At 27.7% G+C, this 20,327-nt stretch overlaps 1 protein-coding gene across 1 annotated transcript; it reads left to right on the top strand.

Moving 5' to 3' along the window:
- Positions 1–16,664: 16,664 nt before the first annotated feature.
- On the top strand, positions 16,665–19,496 carry LOC109804756 (transcription factor MYB14). The gene is made up of 3 exons (XM_020366597.3): positions 16,665–17,043; positions 17,487–17,616; positions 18,574–19,496. The coding sequence occupies exons 1-3, from the start codon at positions 16,911–16,913 to the stop codon at positions 19,112–19,114; spliced, it is 804 nt and encodes a 267-aa protein (XP_020222186.1). The 5' UTR covers positions 16,665–16,910; the 3' UTR covers positions 19,115–19,496.
- The last annotated feature ends 831 nt before the right edge of the window (positions 19,497–20,327 follow it).

Raw genomic sequence — 20,327 nt, 5'->3', positions numbered from 1 at the left:
CACTCTTCCCCTTATCTCGATGGATGCCAAACATTAAGAATAAATCTCCAAGGTTGTCTTTGAATGTCTGTAATTCCTCCTCCTCTTCTGATCACAAAAACTCGAATTAAATTTATGAGAAACAAGCTTACTATTCTTTATATAGGAAACTCTAAAATCCTAACTCACGTTTAACCTATCAATAAAAATAAATTAACCATAATTAATTATTTCTCGCTTAGAATTAAAGAATAATTCATAAATAAGTAATTTCAAAATATTTTCTTTTTTTATCTGATAATATGCATAATTATATATATAAAAACTCTAACTAATTATTGAAAACTTTTTATTAATTTATTATGAAAATCTTGGAGTGTTACGATAAGATTTAAAAAAAAAGTATTTTAATCTAGTTTTTTTTATTAATCAAAATTATTATAAATAATATTAAAAAAAAAAACGTTCAAATAGCATCACTATATCCAAAGTCCTCCAGATATACTCAAGTAGCTAAAATTAAGCATTTAATAATTCAAAGCATTATATTATTAGGGCTGCCCCAACTGTGACAAAAGACCGGAAGCCTGTCTTGTTTGTTTTGTGACTGTGGATAGATATGCGCACGGGACGACATCGCATCATGTTCTAAACTCATTTTTAATTTATGTTCAAACAAAGTATGCAAAATGTGCATGTTTAATAGAAACGAAAATTTCAAAAACTAATTTAAAAATAATGATACATGTATAATTGTATGTCAAGTTCTCACAACATTATTTATAATATATTTTTTTCTTCATATCATGCATCTTATGTCACATACTCCCTTTTTCATTAATTAATCGTGTGAGAGGAGCACATGTCATGTTACAGGTTATGTCGTGCAACACGACAATCCTTTGCAATTTGATATGTCGACAATTATCTATCTTATTAATTAAAATGATATTAAACCTTTCGAATATGAGCTCCAAAAGATCCTCCAAATTATTTATTTTTTTAAAAAGTCAGATATGTATTTTGACCAGCGTCAATGTTTTAAGTATTCAGAAAGAATTTCGGTACATTGTTTCGAAGTATAGCATTACCTTATTTTTTAATAATCTACTTTTATATGTACATATTTGTGTTTATGTAATTAAGTTTAAGTTAAATAATATTTTAATTTAATTTTACTTTTAATAATCACCTTTCATCTTTTCGAAAAAAAAATTGTGATATAATATATTTTATTTTATTTATGTAAAATTCATACAACAACACAAAATCTCTCTTTTATACGAATATTTATAAGGAAAATTGCTTGAAAATAAAATAACATTATGAATAACTATTCAAAATAAGACCCTTCGTTCCTCGTCATAAAAATTGTAAAAAAAAAAAAGTAAAAATAATGAAATTAAAAAAAAATGTGTAATTAAATTCAGAATAGTGAAACAATTTAATTCAGAATAATTATATACTAGTTTTAGTAATTTAACTTATTTTCAAATTCAATTCTTAATTATATTGACATTAATTTTTTATTAATATTAATATATTTTATATGTGTTTAATCAAAACTTGTACCCAAAAACAATCAAAACAAAATTTGAAATGAAAAATATTTATTGAAAATAATAAATTATCTTCCTCTTTTTTTCCCCTAAATTAAAACTCAAGTTCGGAAAAGAATTTCTAACTATTGTAGTATGGTGTATGCATGCCAACTGTCCAATGACCTACGAAATTTCCTTTTTAAGTAATTTGACTGAGCCGTCACGTCCACATACCTAATCATAAGGACAATGCTAAAAGAATTTGGGTTTGATGACATCTGGTACTTTATATATACAAAGATTATATTAATATTTTACACTTAATTTTACTTTTCATATCTATATTTTAATTTGGATTTTCATAATATATATGGTTGAACATATTTTGATATTATGAAATATAACTTTGTGTATGGGAAGAAGTATCCATTGTACTTCAATCAATAAAATTTAGCCTATGAAAAGGAAAGTCTATTATACACGATATAATGAATTTTTCTTTTGTTAATAAAGCGAGTCACATTTTCTTTTAAAGAATTTTACTAGGATCAGTTCTAAGAATTGGTTTTTTTTAATATATAAATCCCCAAATAAAATTTTATTTTATAAAAATAAAAATAAAATGTGTTTTAAGTATATCAATGTTTAATAAAAAAAATTATTTTAGTCATTATACATTAAAAACGATTATTTTCGTCATTGTATATTATTTCATAGTTGGAGAAATTTGTCAATCATTATCGTTAGGATACTAAGATTATGGGGCGAACATTCACCAAATATTAAAAATACGAATATCGAAATTATCTTTTGTAATTGTAAGGATTAAAATCAAATTTATCTAGAAATTAGAGATTTAAAACATATTTTATCTAAAAGGATAAATTTCATATCAATACATTCATCTTACTTGAGAGCATTTAGAAACTAAAGAATTCAAAATGATATATTTTATCATAGATATAGAAGAGTTAATTTTAATATAGAATATCGTGGAGAAAAGTCCTCATTTTCGTATATTTATTTTATCTTTTATTTCACCTTTACTCTATTTTTTTTTTCTCTCTTTTAATTTTTCAGTGTATCATTGAGAAGTCGATCCTAAACCCAACTTCTCATGGATATGAAATTGTATGGCAGTTCCCTGAATAATCTTATGCGGGTGGCACTTTTAGGGAGTGGCATTGTAATAAAAAAAAAAAAAAAAAAAAAACCTTTACTTTCACCCATGTATCTAAACAGAGAAATGTTAATTATATTCATTCTAACACTCTCTTCTTAACAAATTTTTTTAATTATTAGCTAAAAAAAATATTTTGATTTTAGATGTTACTATACTAAATAAGGAGACAAACTTAATAACTTACTAAATTATGATATCTAATAAATTTTAACGAATAATAACAAAGGTTAATAAGTGAGTGTTAAAGAAAAAGTTGTTAACGTTGCTCCACATAAAAATCGTCGTGTACCTCATTTTTTTCCAAAAGAGAAAAAGAAATTAAAACTCAAGATGGTTGTAGGCTATACTCAAAACTAAAGCTAGCATAGAGCTAGGTAGAGACATGTGACATCTTTCTTATCTTTGTGGCTAAATGCTCAAAATCAATTGTGTTAGCTCCTGCTATCTCAGCAAGACTGCATCCTATTGAATAAAACACCAAATGATTATCAAAATAACGGCACTACATTGTTCGCCACACTTAACTTTTCACTTTTTTATCTTAAGATTTTAATATTAGGATAATCATTAGAATCTCACTTCTTTTTGGATGTAAAGCAGTGTCAAACTAAACTACCCAACAAGTATTAATTCTTCCTGAAAAGGAGGTGATCCAGCCGCATTTTCTAGTACGACTACCTTATTACGACTTCACTCTAGTCACTAGTCCTGCTTTCGACATCTCCCTTGGAAGGAAGGAAAAAGAGATAACGAGGATATTGATATATAGAAAGTATTTTCTGTGAATCCAAAATTATGAGTGTACCTAAAATAACTTTTTTTCTTTCAAATAATTTATATCATATATAAGATTGTAATTCAAACTCTAAATAATTTATTAAAAAATATAAATTACTATTACTTATATTATCATTCGAATCAATATAATTTAACTTAATTAATACTAAAATCTATAGTTAACTTTTAATTGTCAGAGCTAATAGTATTTTTATTTTGATACTTTTGAGAAACAATAGTTAAAGAAATATTGCTTGAGTGTTGGATAAACAAATTAATTAAGCATTTGTTAATTAAGTTTATCATGTAATCATTTGTGTAAAGTGTTACAATAATGAAAGAGAAATAATATTAAACTATTTTTTATATGAATAATAGGTTTTTTTCATAATTATTTTAACACTATTATATTTATAGAACACTTTTTATTGTATGTCATTATATGTATAACATTTATGTGTAAATATTTTACTAAAATAGGCTAAAAACAATATGTATGTTATACGTTATTTAACAAGTTATATCAAATATATTTATATAAATAATTATGTTATAAAATAAATCCAAATAAATTATATTTTTTTCTTCAAATTTATTCTTATTGCAGTCAAACATAATCCTTTAATTTTTTTTATTGACTTAAATATGTTTTTAGTTTCTGTAAAATAGATAATTTTGATTTTAATTTCTATAAAAAAATTATTTATTTTCATTCTTTTAAAATTTATAAAAATTATTTTTTAATCTTTATAAAATGAGTAAAATTTGAATTTAATTTGTGTAAAATAGTTTTTTTTTTATTTTTTATTCCTCTAAAATTTAAATTAATTACTTTTATACATCCTAATAATCATTTTAAGATAGATAAATAATATTTATTTTAAGAACTTGAAATTTTTTTAAAAAAAATTAAATATCAATATAATATCAATAATAATTATAGATTATATATAAGATGGTTACTTAACCTTTTAATAAATAAAAAATAATTAGCGGTTCTTTAGTTAATTAAAAATCGTAACACCCAACTACATATTTAAATTATGACTAAGCTATATGCATTCTGTGGGATTGGTAAAAAAAAATGTTTTCATGTTTTTTTTGTCACTCTATTTTTAAATGAGAAATATTGATAAAAACATTCTTTAACATTATTAAAAAAATAACATTTTGCAACAAAAAATTATATCGGTTCTGTGAGAATTGATGTACATCAACATCATCTTAGTGATACAGTTTTTTTTAACTCAAAGGTGTAACATTTTAAGTTATTTTTTATAAATTATTAATAGGGTATTTTAGTTAATTAAATAAATTTTATAAATATATCAAATACTTTTAAAAAAATAATTATGAATATTTTTATTAATTAAAGAAAGATTTTGTAAAATTACTTGGCATATTAATTATTAGATATAAATATATATATATATATATATATATATATATTATTTGTTTTAACATATTTTTATTATATATTATGATTCTAAATAATTGAGAGGCGAGTAATACAAATAATTATGTAATTAGAATAGATAAGATTTAGGTGGTGTGTAATTAAGAATATATTTTATTCTTATCTAAAATGAAATATTATTATGAAGTTAATTAATTATTATTATTATTATTTTATAAGAGGTGGACATTTAATCGTGGTTAAATTTGTTTTTACATGGTTTAAACGTGGGTTAGGGCTTTAAGAGTTTCCATATATATAAAATAGTAAGTTAAGGTTGTCTCATAAATCTCATCATTCTAAATGCCACATTTTTGTATTTTGAAGAGGAGAGTGGTTCATCATTGAGAGAATAACAATAAAACATGAGAGATAAGAAAAGAGAGAGAAATCTATTGTTCAATTCACATATCCACTAGGCAGTGATTTGTGAATTACAATTAGAGATTTGTTAATCATTGGATTAGGCTTATTTTTTGACAATAGGTTCATAGGACGTTATTCTTCTTTTTCAAATGTTGGATCTTCAAAAGGGTGTATTAAGTGAAAGAAAAGTGTTTCTCAATAAAAGTTCTACTTTTGTGGATTTTCATCTTCTCGCTTCTCATTAAGGAGGGAGAACTGAAGGTAGCCACAAACGATCTTAAAGATCCACATCTAGAGTTTGACAATCATTGAAGTAAAAGGGGAGTGGGTTATCTGTGGGGTATTGAGATTAACCCCCAATCTCATTTGTTTGTGTATGATGCATGAAGAAAGAATCCCAAATCTGTTTTAGATTGTGATCTATGTTACTTGTGGTTCTCTAGTATTATGATTGTGTTACCAAATCATGTTTTCATTTTTGATCTATGTGATTACCCTTATTTATGAATCTATGAGTTCTTATGCATTCCTAGAGGAACCTAAGGATTGAGACAAAACAAATTATTAGAGAAATAATATGTGAATAGGAAACTTATAGAGTAGAAAGGGTTGGTTATGTTATAGCCTCCCTTAACATTGAATAAGTTTGTAAGAACATGTTTAAGAAATTAATTGTGCATAACTCATATTTTTTACAAAAGAACCTTATTGATACCACGTCAGGTGTCACATGGGACTATTAAGAAGAAGCATGACAGAGAATGTGCAATGCTCTCTATGATGATCACACTAAGATGAAAAGGTTTATGCCCAACATAGGAGGAATCACACCAAGCGCTAGAGCTCTAGCGGACTCCTTGTTGTAAATTTGTCGGGCGTTGGGAGGTTACGTCAAGTGTGACCTTTCAGTAATAAATTAAGTTCCTCTCTATTTGAACAATACCAGCTCCAGGGTGTTCACTTCCAGTCGTAACCCCATTCCTACGCCATAAAATACACACCATTGATTGATGAACTACTAGAATAACTTTGGAATATATGAATTGTATGAACTAATTGGTTATGTTGAATGAACTATGTGTAGTTAAGAGTGTTGCATTGAGTTTTGATGGAATATGTGTGTTGGATAAAGTGATTGTTGAAATTATGAGATATGTGCTATGCGAGTAATGTGCAGTTAATCATGTGACTGAGTCTAAGACTAACTTTGTAGTGTGAAAGTTTGGGTGAAATTTCCTAGTAGGGATGTGATTGTTGAGACTTGAGATTGAGTATATGATCATGAATATTGTTGATGTGCACATGTATTGAGTCAATGTGACATGCATCATGTGCATTATGCGTTTTGTGATAGGTACAATGTGGAATGCATTGTTAAGGAAAGTCTCCCTTATGTAAAAGCTTGGAGATTTTTGACCTTATAGATTAATTAGGTTTGGGAACCTCAATCTTGTCCTTTGTGTGCATTGGGTGAAACTTATCCGACATAGATATCACAATGTGCCCTTGGTGTACGTATATCCTCCTAGTGTAGAGTGTTGTGATGGTTGATATGTTCTCCTATACTACTCATGCCTTCAGGTTGAGATATGTGATTTTATTAGCGTCACACACATATAGTTTACAAGGAGTCATGTCCATTGCATGATCATAGCATCCTCATTGCTTTTGAATTAAGAACTCATGATGAATGTTGAGATATGCAAAATAGTCTTTGATGTATCATGTGATTAATGTATGTTGCTTAATTGTGCCTTGATTAATGTTAACTATAAATGTGAATAATGTTGGATGAATGGAATAATTACTGTTGATATATATGTATAGTCAATGTTGTTTATTTTGCGTGTGACTATCCAACCATAACTTACACTGGTATAGTTAGAGTGAGATGATTCTCACTCCTCTTTCTTTTGTGGTTTGTTTTGATGTATGACTGTAAAAGCATCTGAATATGATAATGTTGGGGAGAGGTTTAAACTTTTTGTTGGGAATGCTCTAATAGGATGTGACATTCAAGAAATAGATAGAGAATTATATTTTTCTATTATTTGTATTAGGATTTATACTTAATCATTTGAAATTGTTTTTAGTATCAATTTGAATTCCTTGTAATTATTTCGAATTTGGTTTTGTTATTGTTGAGTTTTTAGTTAATGTAATATTTCTACCTTGAGGCTATTAATTTATTTAGTAAAACTATTCATAAAATTTTTCTTATACTTATTGATATGATGCATGTGGGGTAGAAGGTGTCATATTTTGTTGGGAATGTTCTATTAGAATGTGACATCGAAAAATAGATAGAAAATTGTATTATGCTAGTATTTGTATAATAAGGATTTATATTTTATTTAGTTAAAATTGTTTTTAGTATCAATTTAAATTCCTTGGAATTACTTTGAATTTGGCTTTATTATTGTTGAGATTTTACGGTGATACTTTCGCCTTGAGATTTTTAATTTTTTTAGTAAGACTCTTCAAAAAAATGTTTTGTTATGATTATTGATTTGATGCATGCAAGATAGATGATGTCATGAAAATCATGTAAGTCTATTTTTTTATTCAATGTCTCATGTCCAAAAACTTAAATAAATTTTAATCAATAAAAACAAATGGGTCAGAAATAGAATATTAAAAAAGAAAATGTGTTAAAAAAAAGAATATTAAAGATGTGTTATTAATGTTTTTTTTTTACTTTGTTTTATTAGGTTTTTTCGTACGTTACATTTGGATATATCATGCTTTAAGCTTTATTGTTTCTCCGCAATCAACTTTCTTTTCTTAACGAATAATATCCATAATCACAGTTTGTGCTGTTGTATAAACTTTCCTTGTCAATATAAGGGTTAAAAAATATTTTAAACTACATCATGTCGTAGTAAAGAAAAAACAGAATTTAATAGTTCTACAAGTTGATGCATTCAAAATTGTCGACATATATAAAATTAATGCATAGCCAACACACGGTCGTAAAAGTAGTCTAAAGGCAAAATTACAAACAACACATTACCCCCCCCCCCCCCCCCCCCCCCCAAAAAAAAAATAATAATAATAGTACAAGGAATAAACTCCTATATATAAAGTTTGACTCTTACGTAGAAATGTTCAAGGGCACAGTATTTTGTATTTGTTTATCTTTTCATCTTTGGATAAGATTTGGTCTGAAAGAGACTTCAAAATGCAAATAGGCCACTTGTAAGAAGAAATCAAAGCACGTGATTTCAAGATCTACGATTGCAAGGCTGTCCTTTCTGTCTTATGCATGGATTAAGCAAAACAGAAACCACTCATTAGCAAGGCTGATTGATTCTGTCTAGTTTTTTTTATTTTATTTTTTTTATTTTATTTTTTTATTTTTATTATTTTTATATATTTTTATGTATTTGAGTCACAAAATGGGTCACTCTGTGTTCACCGGACCCATATCAACCCACCTTTAGTCGAATCCAGACGGGTTAATGAAAGGCAAGTTGACGAGTTGATAACAAAATATAAAAAATTTATAATAAATAAAAGAGAATAAAAATTATTTTTATTTTTTAGACATCACTCCTTTTTCATAAATAAGTATCCATTTTACCTTTTTTTAGTTATATAAAAATATAATTTATTTATATAAATTAAATATTGATTAGTTAGAAGTGAAATAAATATGAATTAAGCAGGTTAAATATCCGAGTGAATTCATCTTGTATTATCTCACAATTAGTAGAGACAAGATAGGTAAAGTTGATGGGTTGAATTATCAAAAACCCACCTTATCATTTTTATGGGTTAAAAGGATTGGTCAACTGTGCTCTACTTACTTTGTCAGTTATATGTAATAATTATAAAAGAAATATGTTATATTTAAAGTATATATGATTGATACTTTAGAATTAATTAGATGAGTTTGTTAAAGAATTTTTATCGTAATTATTCACTTATTATAGAATAATATTGACTTGCTCAAAATGTCATCAAATTAAAAATCACTTAATTTTGAAATGAAAAAAAAGAAAAGCATTTTGTGAGGAATAGAGCATGTACTTCTTTCCAAATATTAATCAACAAGCAACCTCTGCTGAGTCTAATGTAGTTAAAATATTCCAACCTCTGATGATAGAACAAGCCATAAACCTATAAAAAAAAATCATGTATAACACCATAAAATATAATGTGTTAAAATGACCAATATGACAAGGTTATGTTATGATTTGTATTTATATGAGGAAGATATATTTATTAAGAAGAGAATTATATCTTTTTTTATTGTTTATTACATTTGCACATAAATTTTTACAATAATAAGATATTGATGAGATTAAACTTTAATAAGTTTGTTTTTAGTCATCACTCAAAAGGATTTTAATCAAAGTATGTGTGTAGTTATAAACTCTTATTTTTCCTTTTATTCTAACGATGTGAGATCTTGTTTATTCCTAACATGTCATATAGTGATATACATTCTATAATGACAGAACACTTGTTACTAAAAATAACTTTTACCTACACTATAGAGACAATATATGTTAGTATATATATTATTAAAAAGTGTAAGGTATAGACTATAGGGATACACAATATATGTTGTTAAATTACATTCAAAATCAATACTAAAATTGTGTTTAGTTATTATTAAATAGATTTATACATACATATTTTATATTTATAGTGACATTTTTTGTATGTCACTATATATAGCATTTCTTGTAGTGCAAATACTTTTCTTTTAACAAATTGAAGAGACTTTTCCACTCCATTTTCATACTCTTCATTTGTGCGATGAATATTGATCCAACTAGAATTCATAACTACCTCCTATATTACATAAGTCCATATATCAATCTTCCATGTAAAACTCACTTCTTATTCTTTTTTTTTTTGGTATAAGGTGAGATTTTATCCTATTAAAAAAAACATTTTTATACTTGGTTATAATTAGTACATAAAAAATAACTCTCATATCTTAAATTTGAAAAAAAAAATTGGTAGCATTTTGCATTGACATCCAAGTTCATGAAATGAAAATTGTGAAATCAAAACCTACTACAATCAAGTGTTCATTTACTAGTGGAAAATTAGTATATTACGTCACCTCTTTAACGTCCGACACACTAAAATCTGACGTAAAAAAGACGCGGTGACATTTTTATAAATTTTGTGAACTTTTTTACGTTGTACCTAGTAGGGTCTGACGTAAAATGTCAAATCTACGTCAAATGTATGTTGTGTCCGACGTAGATTTGACATTTTACGTCAGACCCTACCAGGTCCAACGTAAAAAAGGACGCGAAATTGAATAAGAGAGTGCGAGGCACACTGCGCGCATTCACTCTTCATCACTTTTCATTTTTTTTCTCTGTAAACCCTCTCCCTCTCCTGTGTTACTGAATCATTTTTTTGTCTTCTGCAGAGTGCGGTGAACTCTTTGTTACTCATTCGCACACTGTTGCAGCTCATCAGGTATGAATCAAGGTTTCGTTAACATCTTTTTGCTTCGCATTGCTATTGTGGCTATCTGTTCTATTCAATTTTTTGGTTGTTCTATTTGTATGGGTTGTTGGCCTTTTCTTTTAGGTTGTTCTATGAAGCAGAACGGGCCGTTCTCCAAGCAGAACGACTCATTCTCCTAGCAGAACGGCCTGTTCTCCATTCAAAACGGCCTGTTCTCCATGCAGAACGGGCCGTTTTGAATGGAGAACGAGTCGTTCTACTTGCACTCGTTATGTTTTTTTTTTAAATTTTTTTACTACTTTTTTACGTCAAAACTTGGTAATGTCCAACGAAAATTTATGTCGATTTTACAAAGCCGACGTAGATTTACGTCTCCCGCATTAATGTTGGTATTTTTTCTGAAGTAAAAAGTTCAAAATAACCAACGTGAAATACCTCTTTTATACTAATGATTGAAAGAATAACACAAAATGCACTAAATTGAAATTTCATCAAATTTAAGATAACACTTAAGCTCTACGTATTAACCAAGTATAAAAAGTAAATCTTCTCAAATTATCCAACTAGACAATTCAAAATTCAGTTCAATAATTAGTAATTTAATTATTTTATATTAAATATCAAACATGAAACTTAGATTCACTCATGATCAACTCATAACTTGAATACAAAGCATAGTCATTAAACACACAAGTTATAAAAAAAATATATATATATAATTAAACACAATGGCAAAATTTCAAACATTTATATCTCTCCTCCTTTACAAGTATCAAAATTGATTTAATATTAATAAAAAAAGATTGTGAAATTTGATTTCATTTAAAACGAAGATCCAATTTGAAGCTTATGCACATTAAAAGTTGAAGGATTGAAGGAGTTCTAGAAAATAATTTTCTATGCCAATTGAACTACAAAACTCTAACCATGTTAAAACATAAAAACAAATATTAATATGTAGCAAATATGCCTTGAGAACTTTGATTTGACTAATTAACTAATTGACAAGTTTATAAATAAAAATGGTTTTAGATAAGAAAATGGAGATTTGCAAAATTATTTTATTATGTTGGAAGATATATGTTTTATTTTATGTATTTATCTATAAATTTTAAATAATTAAGGGATAGAGAAAGTAACTATGGTTAGTTGTTTTATTGATGGATTAAAACATGTGTTATGAGGCTTTAATAAAGGGGTTATTGTCATATTAGATTTTCACATGTTTCCTTATTATGCTTACTTTCCCTTTATGCTTCTAAAATTCTTGGAGAATTAAAGGTTTTCGGAGATTATTATGGAGATCTACCACCTACTTTTGGCATTCATCAAGGTAAAGGGTCAGTAAGTAGTCCTGCTTTGGGGTGTTGGTTATCTATGGGGTAGTGAGATTAATCTTTAATTTCTTTTCGGTCGTGTATGTTGTGTGAGGGAGAAATCCCAAATCTTGATTATACACTGATTATACACTGTGATTTTGTGTTCTATACTTTTCTTATGTGTGCTATTTATAGTAATCAATAAGTAATCATGTTTAATTATGTATAATTGCATGGAATCATGAATCTATGAGTACATGTGGTTCTTGTGGGAATCCTAGGGTTAGAGTAAAATGAATAGGTAAGGAATAATATATATGTTACAAATGTTAATTGATGGCTTGTTTATGTATGATTACGCTTCTTGGATTGTCTTGTGCGATTTTTCGCATTTTCTGCATGAGCATTGTTCTTATGTAAAGTCGGGCGCCATGAGTGGTTATTGGGCACGGGAGTGACTAAGAATAAGAGATGCTCTTTGTGACCTTTACGTCGGGTGTGGAAGGGTCCGCATTGAGTGTGGGAGTTCCAGGGGACTCTTTGGTGCATTTTCATTAGGCGTGAAAGTGATCACATCGAGCGAGTTCCTTCTAGAGGGCAACAAGTGCTCTCGGCTTGGAATATGTCAGGCATAGGGGTACGCAGGGTGTCACCCTTCTTATGCTTAATTATTGGTTTACATGTATGTCGTTATTGGTTTACATGTATGTCGCTATGTTTTGATATGCTTAATCATGTTGGATGATCTATATTATTTAATCAAGTATTTTATGTTAATGTATCATAAGATTTTATGGAATTGATGGTAATTCTTCCTTGAAACATATGATGAGTATGATGTGCATAGGATTTTATTTAATCAAGTATTTTATGTGTGGACCATGTGATGGTCATAGGATGCAAAGTCTAAGCTGAGGTTTAGCTAGGATAAAAGTCTGGGTATGATTATCTAAACAATATATGATTTACATGTGACTTGTATAACATAAGCATGTGATGGTGAATATATATAATATGAATATGCATAAAGTCTTATGTAACATGCATCATATGCATAAAAGTGCTTTGTGATAGGTATAATATAAAATAAGTTACCAAAGAAGGTCCCCTTATGTAAAAGCTTAAAGATTTCATGATCTTAGGGATAACCAAGTTTGGCAGTCCGAGTTTTTCCTGTTCTGTGTATCTCCTTCTACTGTAGAGTGCTATAATAATTTGAGATGATATATTCTCCTAGGCTACTCTATGTGTGCCTTTGGGCAAGGATATATTGGCATGTTTTACTAGCATCACATACATTAAGACTAGTAAAGTTTGTGTCCATAGCATTAATGTGACACATGATTACAATGTGTTAAGTGAACTTGAACTATGATTGTTATATTATGTTGAACCCGTGGTATACTTTCTCATATATATATATATATATATATATATATATATATATATATATGTTTGTTACCTTTTCGTGTGTGGCTACTGTTGGTATGCAAGCAAAGTCTCACATCATTCAAACAAGAGGATGAACATGAGTTTATATACACACAATTGTCTCCATTGGTTGAGAGGCCTTTTGGGTGATGTCCAAAAGAAAATCCGTGAGGGCTTGGGCCCAAAGCGGACAATATCTCACCAATGTGGAGACATGTGTATATGTGTGGTAAACCCTCTCGGTGCATAACAAGTGGTATCAGAGCTGATGGTCTGATCAGGTGACCGGCTCGACGAGTATGATGGTTGGCAGGTGGATCCAAGTTTGGGATCTCTTATGTCGAAAGTCTTCCTCACAGTGGGTCCATGTGGAAGAGAGACTTCCCAATAACATGGAGGGTTAGGAGGCGTGTCCCGCTGTCATGAGGGAGGTCATGATGGAGTGGCGGTGTAAGCACTCTGAGCTCCATCGGATAATACTCGTAGTTTTGGCTGTAGAGGAGCTATGTGTCTCTATTGGTTGAGAGACTTTTTGGGTGATGTTCAAAAGCAAATCCGTGAGGACTTGGGCCCAAAACGGAAAATATCTCACCAATGTGGAGACATGTGTATATGTGTAGTAAACCCCCTAGTGCACAACAGCTACTTGGTCATATTCTACACTAGTAGTCAAAGTGAGATTGTTATTGCTCTCCTTTTGTTTGTCTTGTGTTTTTGTTATGTGTTGCAATTGAGGATCATCCTGAGGATAATATTGGAGATGAGGCTTAGACTTTATGAATTAGTAATTTGTCGAGCTTTAATAGGATGTGATATCAAGATAGTAATTTAGGATTTTTGTGTTTTCTTAGTTTATCAATTATGAATAGATTTTGATATTACAAGAAATATTACATATACTAACATATAAAAAAAATGTTACTTTAAGTACAAAATATGTACGTATATATATAAATCTATTTGGCATATAATTATATATAATTTTAATATTAATTTTAAATAAAATTTAATAATATATATTGTGTACATATCTATAATTTTTTAACAATATATGAATATATATTATATTTATAATGTAGGTAAAAATAATTTTTAATGATAAATATTATATTATAATAAAATATGTACACTATATAATAATTTTTTTTTGTAGTGTGATTTTTTAGTATGTAAAATAGAAGGTGTTGTAATAGATGTGTCTCTTGGTGGTGGTGTCACATTGACACATGGAGAAAGATGAGAGGCTTGTTGTGGCGGCAAAAGTAGGGTTCACGAGAGAGATGGCAGCGAAGATGGAAATGATGTCACAAAGAGACAGAGAGATAGCCTCCCCCGAGATTGAACAAAAAAAAGGATTGAATAATGAAATTGAACAATGAAATGGTTCACAAAGAGGGAGAGGAATGCATTTCAATGTTTCACGGACCTTTGCATAATTCAATTTTTAGTTTTAACTAAAGCTAAATTATACTTGTTTTTTTTTAAATTATTTTAAGATTTAATTTAGTCACATTCTTTTTAAATAATTTAATTTCTTTCTCTAATTTTTTTTAATTGATTAATATTATATATCTTTCTATCTATTAATAAAATTTGACAAAATGATAATATTAAATATTATTTAAAAATTAAATGAATAAATTGAATTATTTAAAAATAGTGAGATCAAATTGAACATTTCTTAAATAGATGGATTAAATTGAACAAAAATTTATCTAACATTTTTTATCTTGATAAAGTTAAATTTCTTTTATCTTTTTACTAATCTTTTTTATTAGATTACTCATTTATTTTGCGATTTTTTTTTTTAATTTCAAGTACTCAGTTAATTATCATTCATTATCTTAATAAGTAAAAGAAAATTCAAATTTATTTAAACAAAAATATGTTAGATAAATTTTTCTTTAATTTAATTTTACTATTTTTAAAATGTTCAATTTGGTCCTACTATTTTTAAAATATTCAATTTAATTTTTAAATTTTCAAAAAAAAAATCAATTTTTTTTTCATTTAATTTCATTAACACGGTTAATATGTATTTAAACAAAAAGACAATATTAAGCATTTTTACAAAATTAAAAGATTAAATTAATTCTTTCAAAAATAATAAAATTAAATAAAACTTTAAAAATATATAGAAAGATTTAAAATATAATTTAACTATCAACTAATGTAATAATATTTTTTATGGTGTGTACTTTTAATCGATGTTGAAATGCATAAATGAGTTTCTACATCGATTATTTTATAACTAAAATAAAATTAATATTTGTGATTATTAATTTCCAAAATGTCACCAGATTTAAGATTTTGTTACGTTAAAATATTAATCTCTATATATAAAGTAGGAACGATTATTTTGCGTCAGAATATTTTTTGGAAGTTTTTCTTTGATATGAGAGATTTTAGAAATCCTTTCAATTTTATATCTAATTTAATATTTATTTATTATAATTATTTATGAATTAAATTTTAATATTTAAAAAATAAATTATCAATAAATAAAAATAATCATGTGTTACATTAAAAATTATTTATTATATTTAAAATATAATTTATATATTTAAAATATTTATTTATACAATATTTAAATATAATACTTATTTATATAATAATTTATTTTAAAATTTTGATATATATAATAAATATTTAACTTGTATATTACACAGACGAAAATATAAATAATAATTAAGTATCAAATTTATTAATTTCTCAGTAGACGAGAGTGTAATTTTAAAAACAAAAAGAGAAAAAAAAAATAGTATGATATAAGAACACATTTAATCTAATTTAAAAGAAAGAATAATCATATATATATATATATATAATATAAAAAGTCATATTATAATATAAAAAATTGTTGTGTATAATAAATTTATTAATTCTTATAATAAATATTTTAAATATCATTTTAAAAAGAATTTTAATGATTAATTAATTTCTAATTAATTGATTAATTGACAATGTAATTAGCCTTACACCGTACGTATTGGACTTTTAGTTTAAAACAAAGGGTGAAATGAATCCGCACAAAAAAACGTCACATACAATCAATCATATAGACCTGCAATATAACCCACTGTTTCTTATCCTTGACACCAATGAGATCTTTAAATTCTCTCCTCACTTAAATAGCAAAATTATTACAAATTAATTCCATTTTTCCTAGAGAGAGAGAGAAAGAGAGTGGTCCTACTCCATTTCCCGGAAGCTGCTAAAGCCTCAATGTGTTGAATATGAAAACGTCTTATTAATTCCTGTCTTGGACCATTCTTGCTCATCATAGTGGCGTGCGGAATATCCGAGGATGTATAAATAGCAGCATATTGTGACACAAAGTTGAACAATCCCATTCAAAGAGAGCTCGAGCTACACAAAGTGAGAACGTACACAAAGCAAAACATTACACAATTTTGAAGATGGTTAGGGCTCCTTGTTGTCAAAAGATGGGATTGAAGAAGGGTCCTTGGACCCCAGAGGAAGATCAAATCCTCATGTCATACATCCAAAAATATGGCCATGGCAACTGGCGTGCCCTCCCAAAACTTGCAGGTACTTAATTTCTCAAGAACCAAAAAACACATCTAATTATAATAAATAGACTATTGATAAGACAAAAATAAAGTATATAAGTAAAAAATAATTATCACAGCATAAACTAAAATTATATAGACAAGTTAGGTTCAAATTTATAATTTTAATATGGTGTCCTTTATTCACACACTAAATCTAATAAACCTGAATGTGTGAGTGAGATGTATTGAAAAAATATAACTATGTGATGGATTAGAGATAGGAACAAAATAGAATATGTAAATTAGAGATCATTCTTGGCTCATAATTAGGTTTTGTAGACTTTGAGCTTGTTTTAAATTCATATTTGTATAAGGTTTTCGTAATTTGCATATTCCACTTTTTTGTTTTTGATGATTTGGTGTGTTATGATGTTGTGTTTATTGATTTTATTTCTGGGTGCTTTTGGTATTGTTCCTCAGGGCTATTGAGGTGTGGAAAGAGCTGCAGACTAAGGTGGATTAACTATTTAAGGCCTGATATCAAGAGAGGAAATTTCTCGAGTGAAGAAGAGGAAATTATCATTAAGATGCACCAGTTGCTGGGCAACAGGTATTATTATATTCTTTGATTTCTTCTTCACATTCATACTTTGTCTTATCTTCATAGTCGAAAGTTTTAATAAGAATAATAATGATTATTTAGTAACACATCAAATAATAGGATATTATTTGATGACCGTTTTAAAAAATTTGCCTGAAATTGTTATGTGCGGTTCTGTTCTGGAAACTGGGTTTGGATTTTCAATTTCTTTTTACCACTGGAATTAGGATCTTTTACTTTATGGTGAAATTTTAAGATATTTTTACACGTTTCGTTATTTCTTTTATTTTGATTAAAAACTTATTTTTGTTAAAACTTCTAGTCCCTTTCTAAAAATATATTAAATGAAAATCCAACTCAAGTCTTGTCTCACATCCTAATTCCACAAACATGTTTTTTCTTCTTCTCAATTTCTCTGAAAAGTAAACAAAATTTAAGTGGTGGGTGCAAGTGGCATTAAGTGTTAATAATAAAATTTTAAAGGAACTGGGTCCATTCATGATATATGAATAGCAGACAAAAGCCATAAATCATGCTGGAAAATCTTGGATTGATTGATCCAGTAATGGACTTTTATCATTTTTTTTTAATTTAGTTGTCAACAAATATATATATATATATATATATATATATATATATATATATATATATATATATATTACTAAACTGTTATAAATTAAGTCCATTTTAATTTCCAATACGTACAACATGTGGGTGGGGTAGCAAGATTCTCATTATTATTATATATGGCGGTTTAGAGTACATGCAACTATAATATATGCTAGACGAACATATATACCAATGAGTGCATATGAGTGATGAGATTTACTGTCCATGCAATCCTACAATCAATGCAGTATCCAACTTTGTTATTTTCTGACTCACTTTAATCACTAAACCAAACGCGATTTTTGTGCAAATATATCTCATAACATTCATAATAAATTTCTTGACCCTTGTTTTCAGGTGGTCAGCAATAGCAGCAAAACTACCTGGAAGAACCGACAATGAAATAAAAAATGTGTGGCACACTAACTTGAAGAAGAGACTATTGAATTCATCAGATACCAAAAGAGTTTCCAAGCCAAGAATGAAACGATCCAATTCCAATTCCAGCACACTAACAACATCATCATCAGCATGCACATCTTCCAGTGATTTTTCATCATTCAGCGAAGGAACTAATAAGAGCACGATGACGATGGACAACAACATTAACATCATCAAGAGTGAAGACATAGAGTCTGTGGAGACCATGCCTCCAATTATTGATGAAAGCTTTTGGTCAGAGGCAACAGTGGTGGATGATGAAACCTCCACCATGCCATCAAATTCTTGGACAATTTCAAATGAATTAGAATTAGTACCTCCTCAAAATCAAATTAATTCAGTGGAAACCATCCAACACAGTTATGATTATAATGGCTCAAACTTTGATGATGGCATGGATTTCTGGTATGACTTGTTCATAAGATCGGGGGAGTCAATAGAATTGCCAGAGTTCTGAATTTTTCAGGAAAACACATTAAGGGTATTATTAAATTTGGAAGATAGCAAACATTTCAAAAATAAATAAATAATTATGAATTAAAGGGCACGCCAAGAGCCAGAGTCATTCAGTGACAAAAGAAACTAGCTATACATTGGTAAAGGGTAAAAGTGATTATATTATAGTGTAATAAATGCATATAAAAAAGGTAAAAAAAAATGCCAGCTAATCTGAGGAATCCAAAAGGGAAAAACACTGACTTTGTTTTATGTATATTGTGCAATAATGCATGTTCGTTTAACATTTTTTTATGTTAGAAAAATGTATCATTAGGTTATAGTGTTATTCAAATTGTAATAGCAATAAATTAATTATGTAATGAAGTATTCAATTTTTTTTATGCCTCGAGTGTTTTATTGCTTATTTTCTTTCTGCTTGTCCGTTTTGTTTGGTTTTTTCCTCGAAAGAATCACTGAGTTCAAATGGGTTGCTAAATTTGAATCGGTCCACGTAGTTGTACCTGTTGTAATTGCATCTTGCAAGTTATTTGGCTGCTTTGAAAAGTAAATTTTCTCACCCGCGAGGTTTTATAAATCACGATTGGCTTTATTTTCCGTACCTTTCTCTAAGGCATTGTGCAAAAATTATTTGTTTAATTAATACAGTATAAGAAAAGTTATACACATATATATAGTTTTTACATAAATATGACTATAAGTAAACCAAATATTACTTCTACCTATAAATAAATATTTAACATAGATAAAATTCAAATACAATTACCTATGAATGTTTTCCTATATGAATGTTTTGTCCATGTATTATTTACTTTATATGCTTATAATATGGCTTGGTTGTGGGTGTAAGGGTTAGTGATGGGATAACCCTAAAGATGTTATAAGATTATAGCTTAAGAAATGTTAGAGTTAGAAAAGTAACTATTGATGTTTATATAGGAAAACGAACAGTGAAATCTCATAAGTTTCATTTTCATAAAAATTAGAAACAAAGATTTTAAGAGATCAAAACTTATTTTCTTTTTCTCATCCACTACAAAAAAAAAAGTTAATTTAGCCACTAAAATTAGCGACCATTTTTTTTCCGTCACTAATAGTGACATAATTAGCGACCGAATCTGATTTGGTTGCAAATTTTATTTAGCAACCAAATTTTTTAGTGGCAAATAATCGGTCGCTAAAATAATAATAATTAATTAAAATAGCGATGAAAC

This window comes from Cajanus cajan, chromosome 7 (assembly GCF_000230855.2).
Source record: "Cajanus cajan strain Asha chromosome 7, NIPB_CcT2T_4, whole genome shotgun sequence".
In the NCBI taxonomy this organism is placed as follows: Eukaryota; Viridiplantae; Streptophyta; class Magnoliopsida; order Fabales; family Fabaceae; genus Cajanus; species Cajanus cajan.
This window is presented reverse-complemented; position numbering and strand designations above follow the sequence as displayed.